We start from the raw sequence: 27,004 nt of genomic DNA, 5'->3' as shown, positions 1-27,004 counted from the left end.
TGAAAACAACTCAAATATTCTATGGATGAAAATCAAGTAAACGTCAAAGTGACATATCGTATAAATAAAAACAAAATTTCAGTAAAAAAAAAACAGATTTTTCAATTATTGATCCGATTTTTCATTTATCATCCAGTTTACTGAAAGTATCATAATTAGCTTGAAAACCAAACATTGGATCACTCATGAGATTGAAATAAAAAATTTAATGGTGAATCTAGCCGGACGATAGTTTAATAATGGAAAAATGCTACACTAATTTTGAGCTTGAATGGGCAGAACATGCGAACGTTTCTTGGTGTTTAAAGGACTGTGATTCTATTGCAAGTAGAGATTCTGTTCAGTTTTTATTTGATATATTGGTCCAGAATAAAGAAGTTCGATTGATTCCAAACAATACCAACACATGTAATGATTTTCAAACCCTTCCATACTTTCAGTATGAAAGCCCTTCGATTTCCGATTTAAATAGCTATATAACAAGTTTGCTAAACTCCCAACTTGAACTCGCCAAAGAGACATGTTCATCAACAAGTTTTGCAACCACTCTCAAACAGAGAGTTTTGATTTTAAAGAGGATTTATCATGCAATTACAAAAAAGTATCATAATAATGAAAATACAGAAATTCAAAAAGCTGAACCTGTTGTGGGATTACTACCAAGAGATGATAATTTCATAGCTTCGAATACCCTTTTAGAAATTGGGCTGAAAACTGGCCTGAAGTTAGTTTTTTCTTTGCTGACCCAAAATTGGCAAGTCTGTACTAGGTTGAATATACCTTCAATATCTGAGACAATGCTACAAACTGCCTTTGATTTAATCAGAGCTTTACCACCTTTGTGCTTATCTAATGATTCTCAGTTAACTCAATTAGGAATCTCCTCTATAGAGCAGACTTGTGGATTCCTCAAAGATGCAGTGTTAAAAGAGTTAAATGCAGATATCCAATCCAAGAAGTTATCCTGTGAACTTTTACTGGGAATAGCCATGCAAAGGGGTTCTCTACGATATTTACTAGACTGGATTGAAATGGCCCTAGAAGGATCGGCCAAAGGAGGAGAATTAATTTCTAGTAGTTATTTCAAAAAAGTTATGTGGCAGTTGGAAACCGGTAAAACAAGAATGAGATTAGAAAATAGTGATGCTGAAATGAACATTTATGATACTGCCTTACTATTAATGGAGTTGGTATCTTCTATGGCTGTCGATTTTGGTGGTAGCTGTCTAATGGAATCTTCAACATCCGATTTAGACTCGGGAGTTTTTCAAAAGGGCGATGTCTATGTTTGGGGTAGCAACTCTGCCAACCAATTAGCAGAGCCAAGAAACCAAGAGAAAATATTCCATCCTATTTTATCAAAAGTATTCTCTCAAGTAAAACAGGTGAGTTTCAGTTTTCACCTCTTAGAAATAATCTGATTCCTTGCATTATGCATGTTGTATAGATCGAAGCTGGTCAATATTGTACCTTTGTAATACATTGGGACGGCCATGTAAGCGCCTGCGGTAAGGGTACTTACGGCAGATTAGGCCTGGGAGAATCGACAAATCAAAGTTCTCCGAAGCGTATCCTATTAGAGAGCAACATCAAAAAGCTGTCTAGTTCTAGAGGCAGCGATGGTCACACTTTGGCTCTAACTGAAAACGGGGAAGTTTACAGTTGGGGCGATGGGGATTATGGTAAATTAGGACATGGCAACTGTATCACACACAAACAGCCAGAAAAAATTACTGGGCCTTTTGTGGGAAAAAAGATAAAATATGTTAATGCAGGTAAGTGAATATCTTCATAGTTTTAACCTTGGTAGTTAATGGAGATGGAGAAATGTCACCTGTCAATGATTTTTAGGTTATAGGCACAGTGCCGCCATCACCGAGGACGGCAAACTGTACACCTGGGGAGAAGGAGACCATGGTAGGTTAGGGCATGGAGACGGTAACGGCAGGCATACTCCAACACTTGTCAGCAGTTTGAACGATGTAGGATCTGTAGCTTGTGGGAGCTCCCACACCCTGGTCGTTTCTCAGGATGGTAAGAATGTGTGGTCCTTCGGATCCGGCGAGCATGGAAAGTTGGGACATGGGGAGATAGCGAAGGTGTTCAAGCCGAAACTGATCGAGTCTTTGCAAGGATTGACTGTACAGAAAGTCTGTGCCGGTACCAGTTTTTCGATGGCGCTCACATCTAGTGGCCGAGTAAGCATATAGCTTAATGATTGTGAATTTTACCGGTTCTTTCTTCTGTTATTTTAGGTGTACGCCTGGGGTAGTGGCCCCATATTAGGTATCGGTTCGGCAGACGCCACATATCTTCAACCTATTCTCATAGAAGACCTCGCCCATCACAGAGTCATCGATATATCAGCAGGGGATACGCATTGTTTAGCACTAACGGAAGATTACGAGGTTTACGCTTGGGGTACCAATAACGTTGGACAATGCGGTCTGGGTCACAGCTCCACACCTATCACCAGACCTACCAAAGTTGTTGGACTCGATGATGTTAAAATAAGGCAGATAAGTGCAGGTGAATTGATCTCACACCTTTGGAATTGTACAGTGTTGATTTTCTCCACTTTCCAGGTACATCCCATTCTATTGCGTGGACTTCGATACCCAGCGAGAGCCCCATGGTGTTGAGACACAAAGTCTTCTGTCTGGATCTTCACGAGAACACTTTCGCACTCTTCAATAAGTTCCTGGAGAAGTATACTGTTACTTTTAAGTACGAAACCCCGCCAGAACCTTTTAAGAATGCTCAAGATCATTGCAGATTCGTCTTGTTGTGTCTCAGGCTCTTATGCAACCATCTGAGCCTATGTTTCAGCGGTAGTTTGGGTCATAACGTTCTTCGTAAACACGCTAGATCGCTGAGAACGATTATATTCAGGTGAATCTTTTTTTTTTGTCGAAGAGGGACCTCGAGCTTAACTGAGCGTTTAATTCTCAGATTGGTGGATATAGACTCTCCGCCAGAGGTACATTCCGCGGTTTGCGAATTGATTAACGTCGGAGCCTGTCTGCTGCTGCCTCAGCTACACGAAAGAATGGAATTCCTCCACTCTTACTTGACCAGAAAGCAAGAACTGACGCAAGGGGAACAGATGCTCTTGAACATCATCTTGAACAGCCTGGAGGATCCGACGCATATCGCTTCTCTGCTCGGTTACAGCGGTAACCTCGACAAGACGACTTCGGCCGATCCTAAACTGACCGGGGACCTGATGAACATCCTGCTGGTCACGTTCACCAGACACACGGTGAGTTCTTGGGAAAATAACGCCGACAATTACGTAATAAGTTAGTTGACGTCGTGAATTCTATCGTTTCTTCTGTCAACTTGCGAATATTGTCCATTGTAATATATTTTTTATAAGTAATTGCGTTCACCATTGGTCAAAAAGAACTTCGTCGACTTTTGTTGAATGCTAAAAGTAGAACCTTATTATTTTACGAATCAGCTACTTCCAGTATTGATGACAATTCGAGGAGTTACGCTAGAAATACAATTCCGCGACAATCGGAAGCTTATTAACTGCAGGTTTCTCGCAATTTGCAAAATTGTTTTCCAAAATATATATTTTGACGTTAATCAGACAGCGTTTTTTCGTGTTCTGTGAATTACATTTGTGTTTTCGTCACAGAACTCCGCAACTACTATTGTGTTCTGTGATAGTGTCATAGTTTTATGCATAGAATAATATATCCTTTATAAGTCTATGGTTTTATATCATATCTATGCACACTCGCAATGTACATAGAAATACATTATTAGTTGAGACGTTCTGTGACGAAACCATAAATATAAAGCACAAAACACGAAAAATCCCCTGAATAACGTCGAAACTTACCTTGAAAATACAATACAGTTCGTCTATCGAACTTTAGGGGCGCTTTATAGGTTGAGATTGGAGTCAGATGAGCAAAATTGAAAAAATTCATACCCCCTTCAAATTATTTTTCTATGACCATCTTCTACCGAGCAAAGAGTAACTTGTTGCTCTTTGATTGGTAAATTTTTGTCGTATCTGTTCGTATATTCTCCATTGTTTCGCAGGAAAAGACCCTCTACAGCATAACGGACCACCTGAGCAGCAACGAGGAATCGAAATGGCAGAACGTGGACGACGCACGCATCAACCACCTCCGCAAGCTACTCTCCTCCCTTCAAAATCACCTCCTCGCCCACTGCGCCATCCCGCAAAACGACAACGTCCCCGCGCAAGACGACACCATCCTGAGGGATCACCTGGTGCAACTGTTTCCCCAGGCCATCGATATACTCAAACTCAGCACCGCGGTGGTCGGCGATTATCGCTCCAGTCTGGAGCTCCTCTACAACGTAATGCTGGAATCGGCAGCCGGTTCCATGCTGTTCAAGATACTGAATTCGCTGCTGCTGATGCCGTCCCAGTTCGTCAGGGACATACTGCCGTTCCTGGTCGATCTGCTGGACCCGTTGGAGGATTTCAACAAGCTGCTGCCGTTGGACATCAGGGATAACGATCGGGAATCGAGCAGTGAGTATTCAATTTCGATAGATCCACCTTTACGGGAAGCTTAATGAAATTCATGCATACCGAGGCCAAAAATCAATATCTATGCTCTATGAGTCGAATCTATGTAAAATCCATCCTGATCTATGATCGGCCATTTCCTTCAAACTGACGTTTACGTTTATTGTTCTTTGCGTTTACCTGACATCTGAGATCGGTTGTTAAAATTCTGTAGTTTCCGTAGATATATTTGATGGAAAAAGAAGAAGAACCCTGTAATTTTCTACGGTCATCGATACTTGTTTGGTTAACGTTAAATCGGCTGATTTTCCTTCTAGAAATCAGTAAATACCGACGAACTGTTTGTTTCAGGATCGGAAACGCCCACCTTCTCGGAACTGGCGGACCGCTCCTGGATCTGGCTGGTGGAACTGCAAAAAACATGTTCGCTGCTGATCGGCCAGTGCCTGGGCGAGATGCTGCTCGGTCACCCGCCCAACGACGAGGAACTGTACACGCGTTACTGGCTCTCCAACGAGCTGTTCTCCAACGGCATCGAGAACAACACCCCCGACGTCATCTGCCTGATGCAGGCCTCCATGGTGGTGTGCTCCAACATGCTCAAGAACCCGATCAAGGACAGCTGCTTCTCCAAGGACAACGTCAAGCTGTTCAAGCTGGCCTTCAACATCCAGGACCAGTCGGACGGGGAGTGCGACGCGGGCGCCGACGCGGACGGCGATTTCTACGGTACCATGATGGCGACCAACTGCGACGTGTGGGAGTTTGACAGCGAGGACGGGAAGTTGGTCGAGAGGGTGGTCCGGTGTTTCCTGATAACGATCCTCAAACATACCGGGTACATCAACAAATCGCCGGATCACGAGGCGGTGCAGGAACTTTACAAATGCGCCCATAGGCTGCGGAGGAAGCTGATAAATCTCATGTGTTACACCCTGGAGAACGCGTCTAAGGGTACAGTCGGCGCGGCCCCCCAAGACCTATTGGCCAAGCAGACCGATTTCGCCGGACTGTTGAGCAATTCCAACGAGGAGAATAAGTTTTTGGAGTGCTGCGAGATGGTCATACAGCGGTGCTTGTATCTGATGGAGTTCGTCAAAGGTTGGTACATTTGAACTACTCCCGGTTAGGTTAGGTTAGGTTCATAGAGTTCGTCAAAGGTTGGTACATTTGAACTACTCCCGGTTAGGTTAGGATATTGACGAATCCAAAAATCTAGACGCCCTCTGCCAACTGCATTACGAATTTACTTTGTCAGTACTGCAATATCAAAACAAGTTTAGTTCCTTATGTTTTTTCTTATCTCACGTTGTCCAACAAAGTATTATAATTATTATTTGGAGAAGTTATGTTGGGATTATTGTCTGGGTTTCTGAATAGAAATATTGATTCCGAAAAAATATTGGAAAAGGTATTTATACCAGTGCTTTCAACTGGCAGGAGTTAGGTTAAACGATTCTTCTTTGCGAGAATTTTCTTCTAAATTCAATTGGCCTTTTTAAAAGAAAAACAATTTCATAATTATCATACTTCCAAATTAATGCTTTTTCTCATCTGTAGAACTCGTTCCATGAGCTGAATCATATTTATGTCTCTTGAGATTTCAGTATGAGGAACACCTTTATCATAACATGGAATTGAAATACTTTAAATAGAAACTTCACAAACTCAGTATATGCTTCCTCAACATTATTAGCTAGGTTTAATTCAAGAAAGAATCTGTGAAATAATAGGATTTTGTGTCTAGATACAGTGGATCACCAATATCATCGCTCGATTTTATTCCACAATTCATCCTTATCAAATGAAATATTTCCAAAGAATGTTGATCTTTCTTTACGAAACTAAATCAATCAATTTACTTCCGATAAATATCTTGATCTTCTAGAAAAACTCTGTTAGGCCGTACAAATCTCGAAAAGAGTACTGACAAAAGTCAAAGTTTGTTTTCATTTCGCAGCGCCCTCAACGGTAATTGGATTCGCGAATACGTAGTAACTTTCGTGAATTTTTCCAGAGATCGACGTCGAAACCTACGAATCCAAATACTCAGCCTCCGAGGTCGAGCTGGAGGACGAGAAAGCCTACGTGGACGCCTACGGCAACGAACAGACGACTAGATTCGTCAGACTGAGGAAGATTGGCAACGCTTGCCTGAATTTCGTGTGTAACGAATCAGCCGACAACGTTCCGTGCCTGAAGAAAGGCAGTCTGAAGAACGGGTGGTACACGGAACCGCTGATCGTCAACTCGGCGTTATTGAGTCAGAAACGGAGGGCCGAGAGTAGACTGGAGGCGCTGGAACATCTTCTAGCCCTCCTCAAGAAAGAGAACAACGGGGTCTTCCTGTTGAATTGCATGCACGAACAGGTGCTGGCCGGTTGTTTCGGCTTCTTCAGCACCAAATCCGCGCAGAACAACGCGCATTTGAAACATTACCTCGACAATATCGAGTCTTCCCCGTGCGAGTTGCAGGATAAGATCAGGAACGTGGTGCACAAGATAAGGGAACTGCTGGCCGTGTCTCTGGGTAAACAGCTGGTGCTGAGCGCCGACAACAACCAGTTCCTGCTGATAACGATCTTTGCCCTGACCGCCGAGTACCACCCGAACGACCTGAGTTTGGCGATAAACAGCAACGTGTTCTCCATGCTGATGTTCCTGATGCAGAACGTGCCTCGCAGCAGCGGCAAAGCTTACGTCCTCAACGTCGCCGTCTCCCGTCTGGTCAACATATTGTCCATCTCGTGTTGCGTCCACGCCAGGAGGATCGACGTAGCCACCCTGGAGAACGTCGTCAACAAGTTCCACGAGCGGCTGACGTACCTCGCTCTCTTTTACAACGACTGCTACAGCGGGCCCCAGGTCAACTGCTACACGGTTTCCGATAGACTTCTCGGCGATTTCTTGTTGCTGCTGAGGACCATATCCTCCAGTCAGGTCATCCAGAAACTGATAGCGACTAAGAAGTGGATAGTCGCGCTGTTGTCGGTCATGGACACGCACGACGCCAACCTGAGCGTGTCGACGCAGTTGGCCTTGCTACGGCCGAAGATGTTGGTGTTGCAGATACTCCAGTGTATTTTGCCGAAGTTGAAACCACCCCACATAGAGGCGGACCTGAGGAAACACATAGCGGACAGGTTGTTCGAGCAGTTGGGGAAGGCCGTTTGGTATCTGCCCAACACCGTGGAGCTTTTACCCCAGTTCAATTTCGGCGAGAACAAAGATGGCGTTGAGAAAATTCGCGACATCGTGGATAGGATCTGTGAGGGTGACATCCCCATACACGACATGGGTTTCGACCCAGAGAAATGTCTGAACTGTAAGGTCGAGAGTAACTTGACTTTGGAACACGGCATCGGGGGTAGAGGTTACGGCCTGGCCAACCAGGCCATAAAGTCCGGTTGTTACCAGTGGAAAATACTGATAGTCAAGGAGAACAAGGGCAACGAAGGGACCTGCATAGGCGTTTCCAAACACCCGGTTAAAGATTTTAGCCATCGCTCCACCAAAGATATGTGGCTGTACCGCGCCTATAGCGGTAGTCTGTATCATAACGGGGAGAGGGAGAATATACCGAGTTTCCCGAATTACACCCAGGGGGATTACATCACGGTCGTGCTGGACATGGACGCGAAGACCTTGAGTTTCGGGAAGAACGGCGAAGATCCGAGGGTGGCTTTTGAGGGTATAGACGCAGCGGAACTCTACCCGTGCGTCATGTTTTACAGCACCAATCCTGGGGAAAAGGTGAAAATCACCGATATGAAGGTGAGTCCTCAATTTGTGTTGATTGTGAAGTTTTTGGTTATGTAATATTGTGATTTTTTCGTCTATTCTACACTGCGCAAAAAAATTAACGCACATTCTGAAAATCTCAATTTCAATGAAAGTTAACTCTACATTGACTTTATAACTTATTTTTTATGTTCTCTCGGGAAGGTTTTGAACGAAACAAGACACATTAAATGAAAGAAAAATTCAGGATTTCCCCGAATCTTATGTGAAAGAACAGAAATGAACAATTTTTAAAATACTGAAATGCTGATAAGTGATTTAATACTTGGTATTTCCACCCCTTGCGTTAATTACAGCTCGGCAACGATGGTTTATACTCAAAATGAGTGATCTTAAAATGTTCTGATCTAATCCTTACCAGATTTCTCCGATTTGGATTCCTAAGTCATTAAGAGTAGCTGGATGATTTTCTGAACTTCTCAGCCTTCTATTGAGGTTGTCCCAAACCTGCTCAATCGAATTGAGATCTGGACTTCTTGCTGGCCATTCCATTCGAGAGACTTCAACCTCTTCAAGGTACTCCTGAACGATGCGCGCACGATAGGGTCTGGCATTATCGTTCATAAAAATGAAATTTTCACCAATGTATGGGGCAAATGGCACTACATGCTCTTCAAGAATGTTCCTTATATACTTATCAGCATTCATAGCTCCATTATCAGCGACCACTAGGTCTGTGCGAGCAGTCAAAGATATTCCACCCTATACCACAATCGATCCTCTTCCAAAACCAGTAGTATTCAGGAAATTGCACTGAGCATATCTTTCATGTGGACGTCTGTATACAAGGGAACGTCGATCACAATGGTAGTGGCAGAATCTAGACTCATCTGTGAAGAGAACTCTTTCCCAATCGGCCTCTTCCCAATGAATATGCTCTCTCGCAAAATCCAAACGCGCCCTTCGATGGGCTGGGGTAAGAGCTGGGCCTCTTGCCGCGACACGAGGCCTTAAATCATATTCTCTGAGGCGATTTCTTATTGTCTGAGTGCTAATTTGCACCTCATGAGTTTGCTCAAGCTGAATTTGAATTAGGCGAGCGGTTGCTAACCATTGACAGTTGTTACCCGTGGTCTACCCTGTCCTGGTCTTCGGACATTCATACCTGTCTCCCTGAATCGCTGTAACATTCTGGACACACTTGTATGAGAAACTCCAAACCTTTCTGCAATTCTTGTGTATGTCCACCCTTCTTCTCGCAAAACTACCGCCAAACCAAAGAAAAACTATTGATCACTAGAATTGATCGTGAACAACTGATTTTAGAATGGAGCCAATACATTCCAAATCTGATAATATCATCTTTTTTTAATCCTGCTAGGAAAAAACAGAATTATTGAAGAAAACCGTTAAAAGTGGATAACATATGCATGCATAATTCTGATAAAAATAATTATCATTGAGAACACCTTCAGTTGTAGTATAAATTTGAGATTTCCATAATGTGCGTGAATTTTTTTGCGCAGTGTATTGCATATCTTCGTCTATTTGCTGGAAGAAAAATAAAGACATATATGTTCCTGTGACCGTTATTCTCTTTCCATAATTTCATAGCCTAGAACAGTAACAGAATGCTGTAATACTTGGACAGAGCAAATAGAAGCTTTTCGAAATTCTTATTTTCAATTTCAACAGGTTCACGGGTCGCAAAAGGAACTTTTACCAGGAGAGCCCAATCTGGCGCCGCTGGGCGCCGTGCTGAGCGAAGCTTACATCACTCTGATAAGAAAACTGCACGATTCAGACACCTGGACATCTGAGGTAAACAAAAATAAACAATTTTCCCAAGTCGAATTGAAAAACCGAGCGTTGCAACTTTTATAGGTTAACGAAACCATCGTCGAGAGGCTTAAGAAGATCGACAAGATGTTCCCGATGGTCCAGTCTCACAACGACGACCTGACTGATCATCTGGATAAATCGGAGACGTGTCAGGAGAAGAACGTCATAGACGCCGACGAGTTGTGCTTGAACGTCTGGCCGGCGCTAGTGGTGATTGGAGGTTAGGATATTGACGTTTTTTGGACGTTTGTGCGATAGTTTTAAAATGACCGTTTCAGGCCTGGACCGCGGTTTGAAGATGGGCGGATACTGCAGGCACAGGGTCATCGGTAAGAAGGGCGTCGTGTTGGGCATACTGAAGAAGGGCATCACCACCGTCAACGTGCAGTGGGAGGGCGAGGGAGGCATCAGCGACGTCTCCATTTCCAATTTGGAATACCTGGAGACGCAGCCGTTCAACACGGGCAAATTTTCTGGTGAGTTTATCTGGTCAACGCCAGAAATATCATCGTAGAGCTTAATATGATACGCATACCAAAAGAGCAAGTCTATGGTAATAGTTGGGGAGCCGACGATGCTATATCGGGATTTACTCGAGCGTCGTGGAGACCTAGTAGATTTTGAAGATTAGATGGTAGAAAGAAAAAAAGGTTCTATGATGTATGCACTTTTAGCGGTGGGGAAAGCGTCTGCAGGGTCTCAAAGATGTAAACAAAAATCGTCAGGTGTACATACTCGAGCGTGTCAGATTAAGATACTGTATATGCTCTACGTGTCTCTGGTAATGAATTCATGCTTATCTGACAGTTTGCGCGGTGGGACTGGCCTTATGGAAGAGTTGAGAATGGTGAAAAATTTTTTTTTCCAGCGTGTCAGATTTTTGGAGGATATGTTAATTGGATCCAAAGGAAGCTACTTTTCAAGGGACTGACAATTTGGACGTTACGCAAGGTCACAGCGGTCCATTGAAAATGTAAAAAAAAATCGATACTTGTACATACTCCAGCGTGTCAGATTTTCATACAGATGGTTAATCTGGGTGTTGTAGACGTGTTGACCCATTAATCTGACACTAATCAGGGGGGGTCTTTATTAATCTGACACTTTGAAGATGATAAAAATCCCTTTTTTCCGAATATTTCCCTCCCTGTACCTCTAATCGTTTTTGTATTCATCATGAAAGTTGTAGATAATACAATTTTACACAACTTTTGTCTGAAGCAATTTTACATACTCTTAACCGTTCTCGAGTTAGAGGGCGATAAGGGCGAGAAGCTTAGCCAACATGTGAAAGGGTAAGGTCAATGTAGAATCCCTGTCTAATCTACAATTGTCAAAATGACAAGGTATTTCTATGATGACAATTTCGAAATTAGTGACGAAAATTTTAGTGTTGTCTGTGACTGAACCTTAGAATGTACTATTTTCCAACGAGTGAATTTTCGCTTCAGCATGTATCGCTAAACACCTCGCATTAATCGCCATATATCTCAAAAACGTTTGAACGTAAAAAAAATTTTTTGGGACAAAATTTGCAGAAAATGTAATGCTCTACAACTTTTTTAATGAATGCGAAAAAGATTTGAAGTACAGGGAAGGAGTTATTTCAAAAAAACTGATTTTTGTGACCTTTATGGCCAATTTTTATTGTTTCGGCTTGCTAAAACTGTCAGATTATATTTTTTCCGTTATTCTTGAATCATTAGCTTCAAAATAAGAAAAAACTCCATCGCGCTCGAGAATGTACACGTGACGTTTTTTTTTCTGCAACTTTGGCGCCCTCCCACACATTTTCCACACGCTTAAATTGTCAGATTAAGACAATATATACTTTTCAACATGTAATTAACCACATATATCTTAATCTGACACGCTCGAGTATGTACAATGATCGTTTTTTTTTTACTATTCTGACAGGCTGTCCTAGACAATTCTCCCTGTATACAGGTCTAATTTTTGGTAGAGGTACTCTACAGGTTCCAAGGTATGTCCCCCTATATTGATCTGACACGCTCGAGTAAATCCCGAATTTCCCTCTTCGGCTCCCCAACTATAATTGCAATAGAAAGAAAACTAAGCCTTGAATGTTTCGGCGTTAACTGGCATTTATATATCCAATAGGATCAAATGATAAAACCTTTTTCCAGGATTGACACCGAGCATGCTCTTCCACATAACGAGACTGTCAGGAATATCCGACGAGATCCAGTTCCCCAGCCACAACCTCACCGAGGAGGAGGAGCTACTCCTGAATCACGAAACGCCCAAAAGCAACAACAAACCGCAGAAGAAGGTAGCGGCGAGCAGTTCCGACTCTCTGCGATCGTGTTCCGATTCCCAGATACCCCACCAGAGCAGCGTCGAAGACCAGAACGTCCCTCGGACCATGGAGTCGTTGACCAACGACATGGTGTCCAGGATCATGGGCGAGGTGACGCGCCTGAGCACCGAGAAGATACTGGGCTCGCAGAGCGACTCCACCCTCAAGGAGATGAACGAACAGGACGGCGGTAACGGCGGCAACAGCTTCCAGCTCAAACTGTTGGAGAAGAAGCTCTCGGAAATGGAGGGGGTGTGCCTCAAGTTGGCTTCGCTGCAATTCGCGGCCCTGAAGACGCTCGGCGTGCTACTCACCTCCAGCACCTATTCCGAGACCTTCTTGATCGATCACGAGGATAAGATGGGCGGGAGCGACGATATGAAGCATGTCATCCAGTTCTTGGCGGAGAAGAGCGTGGATAGGTGCAAGTTGAAGCAGATCCTTACGCTGAGCGAGATGGAGAGGGTGGAGAGTATACTGCATTTGAGCTACGTACAAAGTAGATCGGTGGTTAACTGCGAGCAGACGCCGGTCGGTCTCGAAACCAGCGATGTTTCCAACGATTCGGAAACTTCAAACGCGGATTCCTCCATTCACGTGGATGCTGGACCCGGAAGTTCCAGGAATAGTTATCCGCCTCTCTTCTCCAACTCTTCTTTTTCGCCTTATGGGTTAGGAACTACGCAACAAGCAGGTAAAGGCCTACCGTACGTTTAAAGAAGTGATCGTCAAATAGGCTACGGAATATTGAGGTTTGAAGCGTCTGTGCCTAAACGTAATACTCAGTTGTACCATCATTATATGAAACTGACCATTGCAATAACATTTTCCTCGAGTTTAATGTTATTTTCGGTATAAATACGTTTTCTGGTAGATATCCGATAAGCTGAGCTGACAGTTCGTGTATAACCTGAAAGGTCGAGTTGGATTGCCTGACTCGGGTTTGTCAGACGTACTTTGTCCCAGTTGCTAGCCACACCACGCGGGCAGGAAACAAATCTTCGTCAATCTTCATGACAATAACAATTTCACCCATAATATATGGTAAAAGCTTAAAATGACGTTGAGGCTGGGTTTGCCAGACGTATTTTGTCCCAGTTGCTAGCCACACCTCGCGGGCAGGAAACAAAATTTCGTCAATCTTCATGACAATAACTACATATTTCACTCAGAATAGTATGGTAAAAGCTAAAAATGACGTTCAGGCTGGGTTTGCCAGACGTATTTTGTCCCAGTTGCTAGCCACACCATACGGGCAGGACACAAAACTTCGTCAATATTCATGACAACAATTTCACTCCGAATAGTATGGTAAAAGCTAAAAATGACGTCCAGGTTGGGTTTGCCAGACATATTTTGTCCCAGTTGCTAGCCACGCCATACGGACAGGAAACAAAACTTCGTCAATCTTCATGACAATAACAATTTCACCCAGAATAGTATGGTAAAAGCTAAAAATGACGTTCAGGCTGGGTTTGCCAGACGTATTTTGTCCCAGTTGCTAGCCACACCTTGCGGGCAGAAAACAAACTCTTCGTCTGTCAATCTTCATGACAATAACTATTTCACCCAGAATAGTATGGTAAAAGCTAAAAATGACGTTCAGGCTGGGTTTGCCAGACGTATTTTGTCCCAGTTGCTAGCCACACCATACGGGCAGGACACAAAACTTCGTCAATCTTCATGACAACAATTTCACTCCGAATTGTATGGTAAAAGCTACAAATGATGTTCAGGCTGGGTTTGCCAGACATATTTTGTCCCAGTTGCTAGCCACGCCATACGGACAGGAAACAAAACTTCGTCAATCTTCATGACAATAACAATTTCACCCAGAATAGTATGGTAAAAGCTAAAAATGGCGTTCAGGCTGGGTTTGCCATACGTATTTTGTCCCAGTTGCTAGCCACACCTTGCGGGCAGGAAACAAAACTTCGTCAATCTTCATGGCAATAACAATTTCACTCAGAATAGTATGGTGAAAGCTGAAAATGACGTTCAGGCTGGGTTTGCCAGACGTATTTTGTCCCAGTTGCTAGCCACACCTTGCGGGCAGGAAACAAACTCTTCGTCTGTCGATCTTCACGACTATAACAATTTCACACAGCTAAAAATAACGTTCAAGCACAGAGTATGAACCAAATTGCGACAGCCTAGACGAAATCTTTCGGTTAGACTCTATGATTCGTCATTCGATCTGCATTTCGCTCTCTGTCTGCAGACTCCGAGGGCAACCTGACGCAGAACAGAAGAGGATGCGGGTTGCCGCCAGTCATAATTCATCTCTTGGAGATGGGCTTCACCGAGGAGCAGATCTTCAGGGCCGTATCTCAGACTAGGACTGGGGGCGAACTGAACGCTGCGCAGACCATAAACACTCTGGCCTCTTGGATGCTGGAACATCCGGAGAGCAGCGAGGATCTGACCTTGAACCCTTCCGTCTCGAGGATGATCGATAGGAACGATCTGATCAGACAGCAGGTGAGAAGATCTTACTTTGTATTATTGGCCGATTTTCCTTGCAAAAACATAATGAAAATACATAAATACCGTGGCCAAAAACTACTCTTCGAACCTGTCTGTGATCGGTGCTAACTTTCGTCAATTTGACGTTAACCTGTATTCGTAAGAAACGTCAGGCGGGAGTTTATTCTGTGATCGTGGATTTGTTTACATTTGTCTTCGGTAAACGTCAAAAATCTTCCTTTCTCGACTCCATTCGGTTTATATTTTGTCGGAAACTGATGGAGGGTCCCGGACTTTTGGAATTCTTGGAGAAACGTCAATACTTCGAACGTCAGTTCCGCTGTAACCACAGCACATTGCGACATGAGTCATCACCTTCGCTCTCTTTATCTAAGCAACGTCTTGACCAAAGATTATAGATTTAAGTTAGGTTAGGTTAGGTTAACTCTCTAATCTTTGGTCTTGACGTCAAGTATCGCTCGGAAAACGTTGTTGCCAGACTGTCAACACTGTCTTTTTCCCCTTATGGTCAACATTTTCTCTATTCTTGGGTGTTTTTGATATATTTTCCCCACTTTAGAGTCTGGATAGCGACAGAGCCCTGTTCGAGAGCCTGACCACGATACCGGCCAATCCTAGGCGAAGGGCCCTGTCGGAGCTCAGGTACATGCTGGCGGAAAGGTTCGGCAACAACTTGCAAGAGAGGAGGGAGAGGGCCGAACGGGAGAGATTGCACGTTAGGGGTGAGGCGCACCCCTTGCTCAGGGTCGTGTTGGAAAGGGAACACGTCAGGGGAGAGGCGGAGCCGTTGTTTAGCGATAACGATTTGTTCGACGACAACGAGGAAGGCACCATGCCCGTAGATTTCATCTTCAGCGCTGGGTATACAAATGTGAGTGATTCTTTGTTTTTTTGAATACATTGGTCTGCATATTAGTGTTGCATTTTCAGATCAATAAACCACTGGCGGTTTGTCCTTACTGTGGAACCTTGTCGCCGAATTTACTAGATCACATGTTAGGTTACCATGCTGGTTGCGGCGTTTCTGTCGGTAGAGGGCTCTGCGGTTCAACATTAGGTGAGCTATTTCATTTCACCTCGAGTAATATGCTTAACGCCATCTATTTCCAGGGGATTATTATATATTATGCATGGCGTGTAAGAAGAAGTTCACCAAAAAGTATAAGAGTAGGAGGAGAAACCTGAAGATCATAGCCCCGGATATAATTTTCGACGAGAACGGTACTAATCTTCAACGCCATCGAGGGATGTTTTCAATTCTGATTCTTTCTTGTATTTTCAGACACAACCGAATCCAATGTGAGAACCATAGACGTCTCCAGTTACAAAGACCTGGATAAGATAAAGAACCTGTCCGGTTTTCAAACCATAAATCTAGAGGTGGAGAACATAGCGATGCTACCCCACGACCCCCTGGGCAGGGCCGCCGTTCCCCAAGTACCCCTCGAGAACACCTCGGAGGCGGACCAACTGAACCGTTACGTCACCAACCAGGCGATGTTCCTGACGTCGTCCATGGATAGGATCACGGCCCTGAAGTACATGACGACCACCGTCCACATATTACTGTCCAGGACCATAATACTCAATATTTTATCGCTCCTGTCCATCAATACGAATTCGATCACCCTGGTCACCTGTTTGGAAAACATCGGTCTATCCGACATAAGGAAGTTCATCCAGTTGATGACCCTGGTCGCCATGAATAGAGTGGAGTTGACGCATGTGCCGACCGTGGGGGAAATACCCAGTTACCAGTTGCCGAAGGATTTCTTCCAGCTGGTCAGTAACTTGCCTACAGCGTCTACAGCCTGTCTCAATTACCTGAGCGTCATCATAGCGGCTCTGGCTCAAAACGATGTAGATTCCTCCAACTTGGTGGTGAATTTGTGCACCAAGGATCTGTTGGAAGCCGCCAGCGGGGTTAACATACCCACGTTCTCTTTCCCGGTGACCCAAGCGTTGATCAACATCCTCTCCAGCCACGGCGGTTGTTCCCTGTTGGACATACCGAAAGATGAGTCTTCGTTGAACGCCAGTTTAGACTCCCCCACCGTCGGTCCCTTAACATTGGTGAACGCCCTGTCCGCCTACATAATGTCCAGGAGGATCGATTCGACGTACAAGGAATGGGCCGCGCAGAAACTCTTCAAGAGCCTCTCGACCAAGATCCAGATGATGTCCGGGCCCAACCTGGAGCAGGTCAACTTCGCCGATCTCTCCTGTTTCCTGCGCATCAAGAACGTGACGCACACGGTGGAGGGCCACAACGACCGGATATGCTGCGTGGCCTGGCACGAGGGCAAGAGGGCGCTGGCCACGTCGGGATACGACGGTACCATCAGGTTCTGGCGCCTCGACCAGAGCCACCAGCTCGTCCTCACGTCTATCGCGATCTTCCGCATATCGATGGACACGTTCAACAGGGACATGGAGGGCAAGGCCATCGAGAACCTGAGGTGGTCGCCGAGCGGCGATCTGGTGGCGGCCAGCATGGACAACGTGGTGAACGTGTTGCGTTACGAGGAGGTGGAGGGCAGGGCGATGTACGTGGAATGGGCGATCGAGCGACAGACGAAGTTCGTGACGACGCTGGCTTGGCCCAAGTTCAAGGATACGTTCAAGAGCGACGTAAACCATCTGCTGGTGGGGAAGATCGACGGGTCCGTCTGTATGATCACGAATAATAAGGGGAGCAAGATCGTGGAACCGCTGATGAACCTGTCCCTTTCCCACTGTGAGTATGAATCGTTAATTTATTCGCCGAAGAAATGTCTACGCATAGAAATCAATCGCATTGGCTCACAGAAATGCACAGAAACTCCTTCAACTGTCATGTCTGACGTTCTCTCATTGACACGTAATCACAGAATTAGATTATTTTTAGGTTCTTAAAATTTTTGATAATATGGGGCATTTAGAGTCAGGCGACTTTGACAGGACCGTTGAGAGACACACGAAGGGTTGAATTGTGCCCTAAATATGCCCTTGCCCACTTTTACGGTCCCCAAATAACCGAAAATTGTGTAAGAAAAAGGTTGAACTTTGACAATTCTCAATTTCACATTTTTTCGTTTTCGTAGAAGGAAAACCACAGAGACTTCCTTCCTGGCAGTTGTCATGTATAATTAATTCATGCAATTTTCATTCGTTATCTATGCGTTTGACCCTATAGTGACCTTGGCTTACCTGCAAGTGAAGTCGTACCAATATCCCTAATTAGGAAAGTGATGTACTAAACAGAATATTCCTCAATTTCTTTGACGAGCTTTTAAAAAAATACGTGGTAAACACGAAACACACCTTTACGAGCTGATTCGCCTGGAAAACAATATAATGAAATGATTACCAGAAATACCGAGGCCAAAATCAGTATTCTATGAGTCCGATCGATGTAAAACACCCACATAGACATGGACTGTGCCTTCCCTTTCTATCTATGCATGAAATACGGTCAAAAAAAGTGACAGAGAGAAACGCACGTCGGGAATGCAGTTGTCTCTTTCTAGAATATTGATTGGTCCACACTCACCTCTATGTGAACAAAAAAGAGAAGATAAATGCCCGACCATCATTTCTCTCTTTCTATAAAAAAAGCCAATTTCATGCTGACATTGCTCAGTCCATGTCTGTATGTCTATGAAAACACCGTGCTCTGTGATGCTGTCAACCTAAATTCCGTCAAAACTGGCGTTAACCTAAATCTGACATCGATTGTCGAAAAGTTTGTGATTTTCTCTGGTCATCGATGTCAGGAAATAAATTAACTTAGAGAAACGTCAAAATTTCCGGAATGTTTTGAACCTGGTGGAGCCTGAGCAAAGTGTTTATTGTCTATGTCTATGAAAACACCGTGCTCTGTGATGCTGTCAACCTAAATTCCGTCAAAACTGGCGTTAACCTAAATCTGACATCGATTGTCGAAAAGTTTGTGATTTTCTCTGGTCATCGATGTCAGGAAATAAATTAACTTAGAGAAACGTCAAAATTTCCGGAATGTTTTGAATCTGGTGGAGCCTGAGCAAAGTCTCTTGAAGTGAGCGACCACCGAAATACAATTTTATAATGTGAATTTTCTCATCTACAGTTAGCATTTTAAATTCGGAGAAAATGTTTCATTTTCAAACGTTATCGTCGCTAGCCATGAGCGTGATGTTACAGGAAGGGAAACAGCCTTCCATCTTTCTCTTTCGAACTGCTGATTTGCGCTCTCTTTTTAATGCTTTGGCAATCGTTGATTATGTGCAACTTATGTGACATTTTCAAGTGTTTTTCACTTATTTCCGAGTTATCATTCTTCCTGTATTAAGCTAAGGTTCAATCTTCATCTCATTTGTTTCGCAGCTGTCACCCAGATCGATTGGCACCACGAAGACGAGGCCTTCGCCATAGGATACAGGGACGGCACCCTGAAACTGGGCTGGACCGACCCGGACGCCAACATAATAACGCTGAAGGCGCACGACAAGGCCGTTTGCGGGGTGGAATGGAACAGCACCGGCGAACTGCTGGCGACGCTGTCCACCGACTCCACCTGCAAAGTGTGGATCTTCGAGGATAAAGAGCTGAAGTTACTGCTCACCTTGAACCAGCCCTACGAACCCGTCTCCCTGAAATGGTCTCCGCTGATCGGAGAAGGCGAGACGCCGCACCTTCTGGCCGTCGGCACCGTGTACGGCACTGTGGCCGTATGGACTTTCTCGACTTTGGATAAAGATAAAGAACCGCAGTTGGCGATGCACTGTCAGGGTCACACGTATAACGCCGTAACGACCCTCTCATTCGACGGCACGGGGCTCTTGTTGGCCTCGGGTTGCTCTAAAGAACCCACCGGAGTCGTCAATATTTGGTCCATGCATAACGGTACTCTGGTACACAGCGCTCTTGGAAGCGGTGGCGTGAACCTGAAGGGACTGCAATGGATCGGGGATAAACTGTTGATGTCGTTCTCCAGAACGAAGTCCATATCGATCACTGATTTTTCCTACGAACATCTGAAGACCATCAGCGCCTTGAGCACCGCGAGATGCGCGCTGATGAAGAAGGGGATAAGGAACTTTAAGAACGTAGATTTTTTCAAGCAACTTGTGATCTTATTGCCTAGTATAATTCTAGACCAGTATAATAACAGAGAGAAGATGCTGGTTCAGACGGGTTACCAACTTATGCATTCCGCCTATTTGAAATCCCTGTCTTCGTTGGCGATACTGTTGGAGATCGACAGCGTGTTGTGTTATCCTTTGTTACCGTTCAATAATAAAAACGACAAGTTCGAGCCTCAGTACCACTGGTTGTACACGTTCAGTCTCGGCGCCATGATGGCCGACAGTCTGATCAGAAGGACGGAGTTGCCGGCGCACATCATCAAGCAGGCGCAGGCGTTAGACGGCGACGTCAAGGCGTCGGCGGTACAGAACATGTTCTGGACCATCAAGCAGGACGAGCAGATAATGCAGTGGGTCGCGCAGCGGCCGCAGGACTGGCAGATCGGCGGCAAATGCGACGCTTACCTGTGGGGCTCCGACAGGCACGGGCAACTGGCCGAGGTGGGATACAACGCGTCCGCGCCGGTACAGGTGGAATCGTTCTCGTCCGCCAGGAAGATCGTGTGCGGCCAGAACTGCACTTTCGTCATACAGGGCAACGGCACGGTGTTGGCCTGCGGAGAAGGTAGTTACGGAAGATTGGGCCAGGGCAACTCGGACGATCTGCACAGTTTGACGGTGATCTCTTGCCTTCAAGGGTTCGTGATCACGGATCTGGCCACCTCCGTCGGGTCGGACGGACACAGCCTGGCTCTGGCCGAGAGCGGCGAGGTGTTCTCGTGGGGAGACGGCGATTTCGGCAAGTTGGGACACGGCAACAGCGACCGACAACGCAGACCGCGGCAGATCGAGGCGCTCCAGAGGGAGGAGGTGGTCCAGGTGGCGTGCGGCTTCAAGCACAGCGGCGTGGTGACGGCCGACGGTAAACTGTTCATGTTCGGCAACGGCGATTACGGCAGGCTGGGCCTGGGTTCGACCTCCAACAAGAAGACGCCCGAACGGGTGACCGCCCTGGAGAATCACAAGATAGGCCAGGTGGCGTGCGGCCTCAACCACACGGCCTGCGTGTCCCAGGACGGCATGACTGTCTGGACGTTCGGCGAGGGCGACTACGGCAAGCTGGGACTCGGCCACACCACCGCCAAGTCCCTGCCGCAGCGGGTGGAGACGATGTGTAACGTGGGCGTGAAGAAGGTCGGGTGCGGCACCAATCTCACCGTCTTCCTGACCAAGGACGGCAAGGTGTACGTGTGCGGTATTGATAGGGTGCCGTGGCAGGCGCATTTCAGGGAAAGGTCGGACTTTAAACCGCACCAGTTGATGTCGCTCAGCGATTACGCGATCGAGGACTTTGCGATCGGCACGGAACACGTGCTGTACATGAGCGCGTGCGGGAAAGTGTTCGGTTGGGGTATGAACAGCGAGGGGCAGCTCGGCGTGCCCTACGGCTCGTTCGTGCGGGAACCGGAGCTGATCAACGAGCTGAGCGACAGGGGGATCAGGCAGATATCGACGGGACGTACGCACAGCGCGGCATGGACGGCCGCGCCTTTACCGCAGAGGAAACCGGGCGTGACTAGGTCGTTGTCTTTCGGTACGCCGAACGAGATACCGTCGCAGTACGATCATCTGGCCGAGGTGCCGATACAGAACATTCGGGCGCGGCTCAAGTTCCTCTATAACTTCTCGGATAAGCTGTATTCCTGTTGGACCTTCATGCCGTTGAGCGACCAGCAGGGCGAGATGCAGGTGCCGCCCTTAGAAGGCCTAGTTTCGGCTAAACTGCGACCGTTGTTGGCGCCTAAAGTGTACACCCTCCCGTTCGTACGGTGCATAGGAAAGACGATGGTCCAAGGCAGGAATTACGGTCCGTTGATAGTGGTCAAGAGGATATCCAATGAAAGTAAGTTGTCTCAGTTTCGGTCGGTGATATAGAGTCATTCGGGGCAACTGTGCGCACTTTTGCCGTTCAAGCCATACCCTGTTTCAAATGTTGAAGCTAGGAAAATTAAAACATATTCATAAGATAGAGAATTTTCTAATCTATAAGAAAACATCAAAAAGCAATCAAACAAAAACATTTTCTTTCCGCGAAAAAGAATTTAATAGAGAAAGTCGGAGTGCGTTCACATGCCCCGTATTGCGGGTAAGTGTGCGCACCCTCACGGGGTAAGTGAACGCAGTGCTTAGTGAACCACACAATCAAAACAAATTACAAAATAATGTCATCAAAATGTTACAATATTAGAGAAATGCTGTTTATTGTCAATATAGAAGCGCCTTTTTACAAGCAGTGCATTATTGTTCGTGCCACAATTCTTGGTGATCACAACACTTGATACATTCCCCTGTTGGTGGCTCTTCATATTTTTCTGAACAAATAGGACAATATTGATCGAGTCTTAACCAAGAAAATCAACAATGTCATAATTTATTCCTCATTGAACTAATGCCCATATAATGAATCTATGCGCACACTTACCCGCGCACACTTTCCCCAGTAAGCCAAAATTTGAATTGACGTTCTTATAGAGTTGAGCAGCTAAGAGAACCTAAAATTTTTTATTATATATCTAGATTAATACGCCCATGATCGAATAAAATATTGTTTAACACTGAGGGACTCGGAACTTGGACCTGGCAGAATGTGCAGAGATGCTAAAAATTAACAAGAAAACTAGTGAATTTGATTGATTGCAAATAAAAAGTTAAAGAAACGTTTCACGGCGCACTCCTATGAAAAACTAATATGGCGATTCTGCGCCCTTGCTTCACCCAAATGAACCCGTCTTTCATACATTGCATAGTCGAGATATACGCACTGCGCACACTTACCCACTGCGCTCAGTTACCCCGAATGACTCTAAGTGTTATTATGTCGTTTGTGCAGATCGAAAATGCAAGCCGATCTTCGTGCAGATCGCCAAGCAGATAATCAAGTTCCCCCCGCACGAGGTCAGGCTGCCGTCCAGGGCTTGGAAGGTCAAGCTCGTCGGCGAAGGGGCTGACGACGCGGGCGGCGTATTCGACGACACCATCACCGAGATGTGTCAAGAGATAACGACCGGCGTCGTGCCGCTCCTTATCCCGACTCCGAATTCGGTGAACGACGACGGCTTCCAGAGGGACAAATACCTGCTGAACCCGCAGCTCAACTCCGCCCAGCACATGACGTGGTTCAAGTTTTTAGGTGAGGCGAAACGGGGAGAGGGAAAATTATGACCGCGCACTATTCGATTCTAGGTATTTTGTTTGGCGTCGCGATCAGGACCAAAAAACCCCTGGCCATTCCCCTGGCCCCGATCATATGGAAATTGTTGGTTGGCGAACCTGTGACCATAGACGATCTGGAGGAGGTCGATTGCATGTACGTGCAGAGTTTGAGGAGTATCAGGGATATTCACATGTCCGGCGTGAGCGCGGAAAATTTCCACGAGGTGATACCGTTGGAAAATTTCGAGGGGACTAGTTGCACAGGGAAGGTATCGTAGTTTTTCTTCTTCAAAAATGACATTTAATCATGGTAATAGTTGGCATCATTGATCGCGACTCTGTTTCTATGGTTATACGCATAGACATATTAAACACATTAAATAAGTCTATGGTTATACGTCAACGTTGTTTTAGCGGTATCTGTAACTTCCCACTCTGTGATCCTGAAGCGGCATACACAAAATTTTATCGGAAATTATTAAAGTACTCCAACTATTGCCCATTGCAAAACCGTTAAGTATATAAGTACATAGATAATTTACAAATTTCAGACTGTCCCTATTGTTTACGGGGGTAGAAATATCCCGTTGACGTTCGAGAACAGAAATCAGTATTTCGAGCAGGCCGTCAAGTTTAGGATCCAGGAATTCAACGCTCAAATAGTGGCGATCAGAGACGGCATGGCTGGGGTGATCCCAGTGCCTTTATTATCTCTTATGACTGCCGAACATTTAGAGAAATTAGTTTGCGGAATCTCCCATATATCAATTCCCTTATTGAAAAAGATAGTTAGGTAAGAGAACGATGCAGAAGTGCCTAAGGGTTGTTTTTATTTCATTTTTAATCGTTCAAGATATCGTGAGGTGGAAGAAACCCACCAATTGGTCCAATGGTTGTGGAATATTTTGGAAGGATTTTCGGATAGCGAGAGGGTCCTTTTTATGAGATTTGTTTCAGGACGTTCTAGGTTGCCAGCGAATTTGGCCGATTTATCGCAACGTTTCCAGGTAAGGATTGACCCATTTGGTGTTTCATAGTGAATTTTAATCCGGTTCTTTCTAGATTATGAAAGTTGACAAAGCTGTCAACGGTTTACCTACCGCACAGACCTGCTTTTTTCAACTGAGACTGCCGCCTTACACTTCTCAGGAAATAATGGCTGAGAGACTTTTGTATTCTATCAATAATTGCAGATCTATCGATATGGATAACTATATGCTTTTAAGGAATGTTGATAACGGGGTTGGATCTGATGATGAATATTAAAAATGCGATCTGAGTGATAGGATATTAATTATAAAAAATTGTGATTATGAAAGAGGCAATGTATTTGTGTGATTTTTTTTTAGATATTTTATGACGTGAAGATTGAATGATTTAATGTTGAATAAAAGTATGCCAATTTTTTTTCTGTCGTTTTTTTTATTTTTCCCCAATTTTGGTAGTATCGGGTAGGTGCCGTAGGTGGCGCTAATAAGCCATAGAATTATATGTTATGACAAAGAGTATAAATCTTTGATACTCTATGGTTATGATCTTGTGGAGCGTCGAGTCGTCAATCAAAACCATAGATTCATAATAAAATTATTTTTACTCATTCAAAAAAAGGCATTGTCAAAGAGCAACAACTGTTGATACTCTTTGGCATTGTGTTTTAGTCTATACTCAAAGTTCTGAAAGATCCCTCAATGCCGAATGCTGGTTTAGTGTTTTCGTTCTGCGCCGATCGTTTGGTCTCGTTGACTGCCCATCTCGAATCGTCCGTTAAGTATTCCTTGTGTTCCATAACCTTTTTCAACCACATTGCCTTCAAATCGGACATTTTTCCGATAGTTCCTCCGTATTCCTCTGGTAACAATTCTCTCGGAACATAATCAAACAGGGTATTTGAATTTGGAGGGTGGGTGTGTATCTTGAAAAAATATTATCGTACTTTTTAACTTCTAAAAATGTTCATCGTGATCAATTAACTTTGAGCTTACCATGGATAATATTTCGCTTTTAATGAAAGGCCTCATCATAGCCATCGCTCTATCTAAGAACGTGGGAGCATTAACTAGGTGTATTTCTTTCAGTTTGATGGGATGTGCTTCCTGAAACAACATTTTATCTTGTATTCAAGCGATAAAAACAAAAATTTGGTGAAATAATTCAAATAAGGATTAACACCAGGTTCATTTTCTTAATTAAATTAGAAGCATTTTCTATGATTCACAGCTCAGAGTACTGGACATAGATGATTTTTGATTATGTACCACAGAACACTAATATAGTGTTCTGTGATAAGTACTATGAGAAACCACAGAATCCTGCGAAGCACAGATTAACGGAAGATTCTGCAACTGTCATGAAGGGCTTTCGTTTTTGACCTCGGTCTTGGTCAGATTGCTAAAAATCATTCATTAATAGTATCTGGATAAATGGGAGACGTTCTATTGAATGGTGTTCCATAAGTTTTTTGGTAATGTGACAAAAAATCTGTCGCCTCTCGGATGGTAAAAACGAACGCCCCTATGATCAGTGTCACAGATCACGGGAACTATGCTCTGTGATCATTATTCATTCTGTGATTTAACTTCTCGATGGCACCTGATCACAGAACTAGAAAGACTTTCTGTGATTTTTTCTTTAGGAAAATTACACTGGAGTTTCGTATATTGTTTTCCTATACTCTTACTTGCGAGTAAACCATGTATTTCTTGACGATTGGAAGAGGCATTTTTGTCATATGCTTCCAGCTCATTCCAGCCAAGTCAAATATCGGTACTTCCCCTGCTGGAAATTCTTGTTCTACCAACATCCTAACGTCCGACACCATGTAGAACGTTTTTACTGAATCTGCGTAAGTGAATTTTTCGGGATCATGATCTACGAGTCGATATAGCAGCAATTTGTAGTTTTTTTCCGTTAGTTTCGGTAAGGGAACCATATCTCTGGAACAAATTCACTTGGGTTACTCCAGAACTTGATGTGATGTTAAGGTGACTAGAATATATGGCGGAAGTTTCAGAAAACCGAATAGAATAGAGAAGGGGTCTTACATCGCTTTGAAGCAATCTTGGATGGTTTTCTGCGAAGGATCTCTATTGGAAAATAGTTCTGGTGCCTGTGAACGAATTGTATAGAATAAGTCGATTAAGGTCTTCGTCTGCTCGATACTGTAATTACACGTATGCAAGAATCTCAGTAGCATCATGTCATCTGAAAAAGAATATAAAATAGTTAATTTGTAGTTTGTACATAAAATATCTCGATACCCGACAATAAGAAAAGATTTTATCGGGAAAACCAGACTATTTACTGATTTTTTACAGTATTTTTCGAAAATATTTACGCGAAGCATTAGAAAATTCTTATGCTGATATAATTTCCAACAGTTTTCTTGGAAAATAACTTGAAATTTCTGATTAAATAATTTAATAAAAAAACTTACGAATGTTTTGGGGTAAATGAGGTTGTTTACTTATCCATTCCCTGAGTATTTTGACATCTTCCTTCATGATGATGAATTTTACCGGATCACAACTTCCTCGAAGTTCTTGGACGTATTCAATGATGGTAAACACTGCACTCTACTCAACAACGTTTGGATAACATTGACGTTCTACTTTCACGGAGTCTACATTTACTTTCTCGATCAGCGCATAAAACCTCAAAGTAGTGGTGTATCAGGAAGAATAAAAGTAATAATAATTGCTTTTCACATTAGAATTATTAGAATTTTCGTTTTCTCTTCGTGTGCCTACATCTAATCGCCTTTAATATCATCCAAATATTGCTTCTGCGTTGAATTTATTCACGCGAACCAAAACGCAATGAAATTTTAATGAGGAATGC

The 27,004-nt window shown here is 44.3% G+C and overlaps 2 protein-coding genes across 3 annotated transcripts; one reads left to right on the top strand and one right to left on the bottom strand.

Annotated features, from left to right (window-relative positions):
• Positions 1–81: 81 nt before the first annotated feature.
• LOC123315232 (probable E3 ubiquitin-protein ligase HERC1) lies at positions 82–24,575 on the top strand. The gene is made up of 24 exons (XM_044900848.1): positions 82–1,385; positions 1,448–1,775; positions 1,852–2,198; positions 2,256–2,529; positions 2,586–2,892; positions 2,953–3,262; positions 4,060–4,522; positions 4,871–5,620; positions 6,537–8,293; positions 9,956–10,081; positions 10,145–10,322; positions 10,381–10,578; positions 12,250–13,116; positions 14,644–14,903; positions 15,469–15,780; positions 15,840–15,966; positions 16,020–16,130; positions 16,192–17,646; positions 19,254–21,857; positions 22,845–23,144; positions 23,198–23,436; positions 23,719–23,960; positions 24,021–24,174; positions 24,230–24,575. The coding sequence occupies exons 1-24, from the start codon at positions 240–242 to the stop codon at positions 24,431–24,433; spliced, it is 13,059 nt and encodes a 4,352-aa protein (XP_044756783.1). The 5' UTR covers positions 82–239; the 3' UTR covers positions 24,434–24,575.
• A 164-nt stretch (positions 24,576–24,739) lies between these two features.
• Positions 24,740–26,920, bottom strand: LOC123315234 (alpha-tocopherol transfer protein-like). 2 transcript variants are annotated; one of them, XM_044900851.1, is made up of 5 exons: positions 26,601–26,920; positions 26,209–26,368; positions 25,845–26,100; positions 25,150–25,260; positions 24,740–25,099 (listed from the first exon to the last, which is right to left on the bottom strand). In XM_044900851.1, the coding sequence occupies exons 1-5, from the start codon at positions 26,665–26,667 to the stop codon at positions 24,977–24,979; spliced, it is 717 nt and encodes a 238-aa protein (XP_044756786.1). In that variant the 5' UTR covers positions 26,668–26,920; the 3' UTR covers positions 24,740–24,976. The 2 variants fall into 2 exon arrangements, with proteins under 2 accessions (XP_044756786.1, XP_044756785.1); XM_044900850.1 differs by having other exon boundaries at positions 24,740–25,079; positions 26,601–26,918.
• Between the last annotated feature and the right edge of the window lie 84 nt (positions 26,921–27,004).

The sequence above is a fragment of the Coccinella septempunctata genome, chromosome 6 (assembly GCF_907165205.1).
Source record: "Coccinella septempunctata chromosome 6, icCocSept1.1, whole genome shotgun sequence".
NCBI classification, from domain to species: domain Eukaryota; kingdom Metazoa; phylum Arthropoda; class Insecta; order Coleoptera; family Coccinellidae; genus Coccinella; species Coccinella septempunctata.
Note: the sequence above shows the minus strand (reverse complement) of the source record. Positions and strands in the feature narration are given on the sequence as shown.

Bases quoted from the DNA above. Each gene is read 5' to 3' on its own strand.
- LOC123315232 (XM_044900848.1), top strand. From the start codon at position 240: ATGGAAAAATGCTACACTAATTTTGAGCTTGAATGGGCAGAACATGCG. The intron at 1,776-1,851 runs GTAAGTGAATAT...AATGATTTTTAG, and splicing joins GATAAAATATGTTAATGCAG to GTTATAGGCACAGTGCCGCC. The intron at 13,117-14,643 runs GTAAAGGCCTAC...CTCTGTCTGCAG, and splicing joins AGGAACTACGCAACAAGCAG to ACTCCGAGGGCAACCTGACG.
- LOC123315234 (XM_044900850.1), bottom strand. From the start codon at position 26,667: ATGAAGGAAGATGTCAAAATACTCAGGGAATGGATAAGTAAACAACCT. The intron at 25,261-25,844 runs GTAAGAGTATAG...ATGTTGTTTCAG, and splicing joins AATACATGGTTTACTCGCAA to GAAGCACATCCCATCAAACT. The intron at 25,080-25,149 runs GTAAGCTCAAAG...TATTTTTTCAAG, and splicing joins AAAGCGAAATATTATCCATG to ATACACACCCACCCTCCAAA.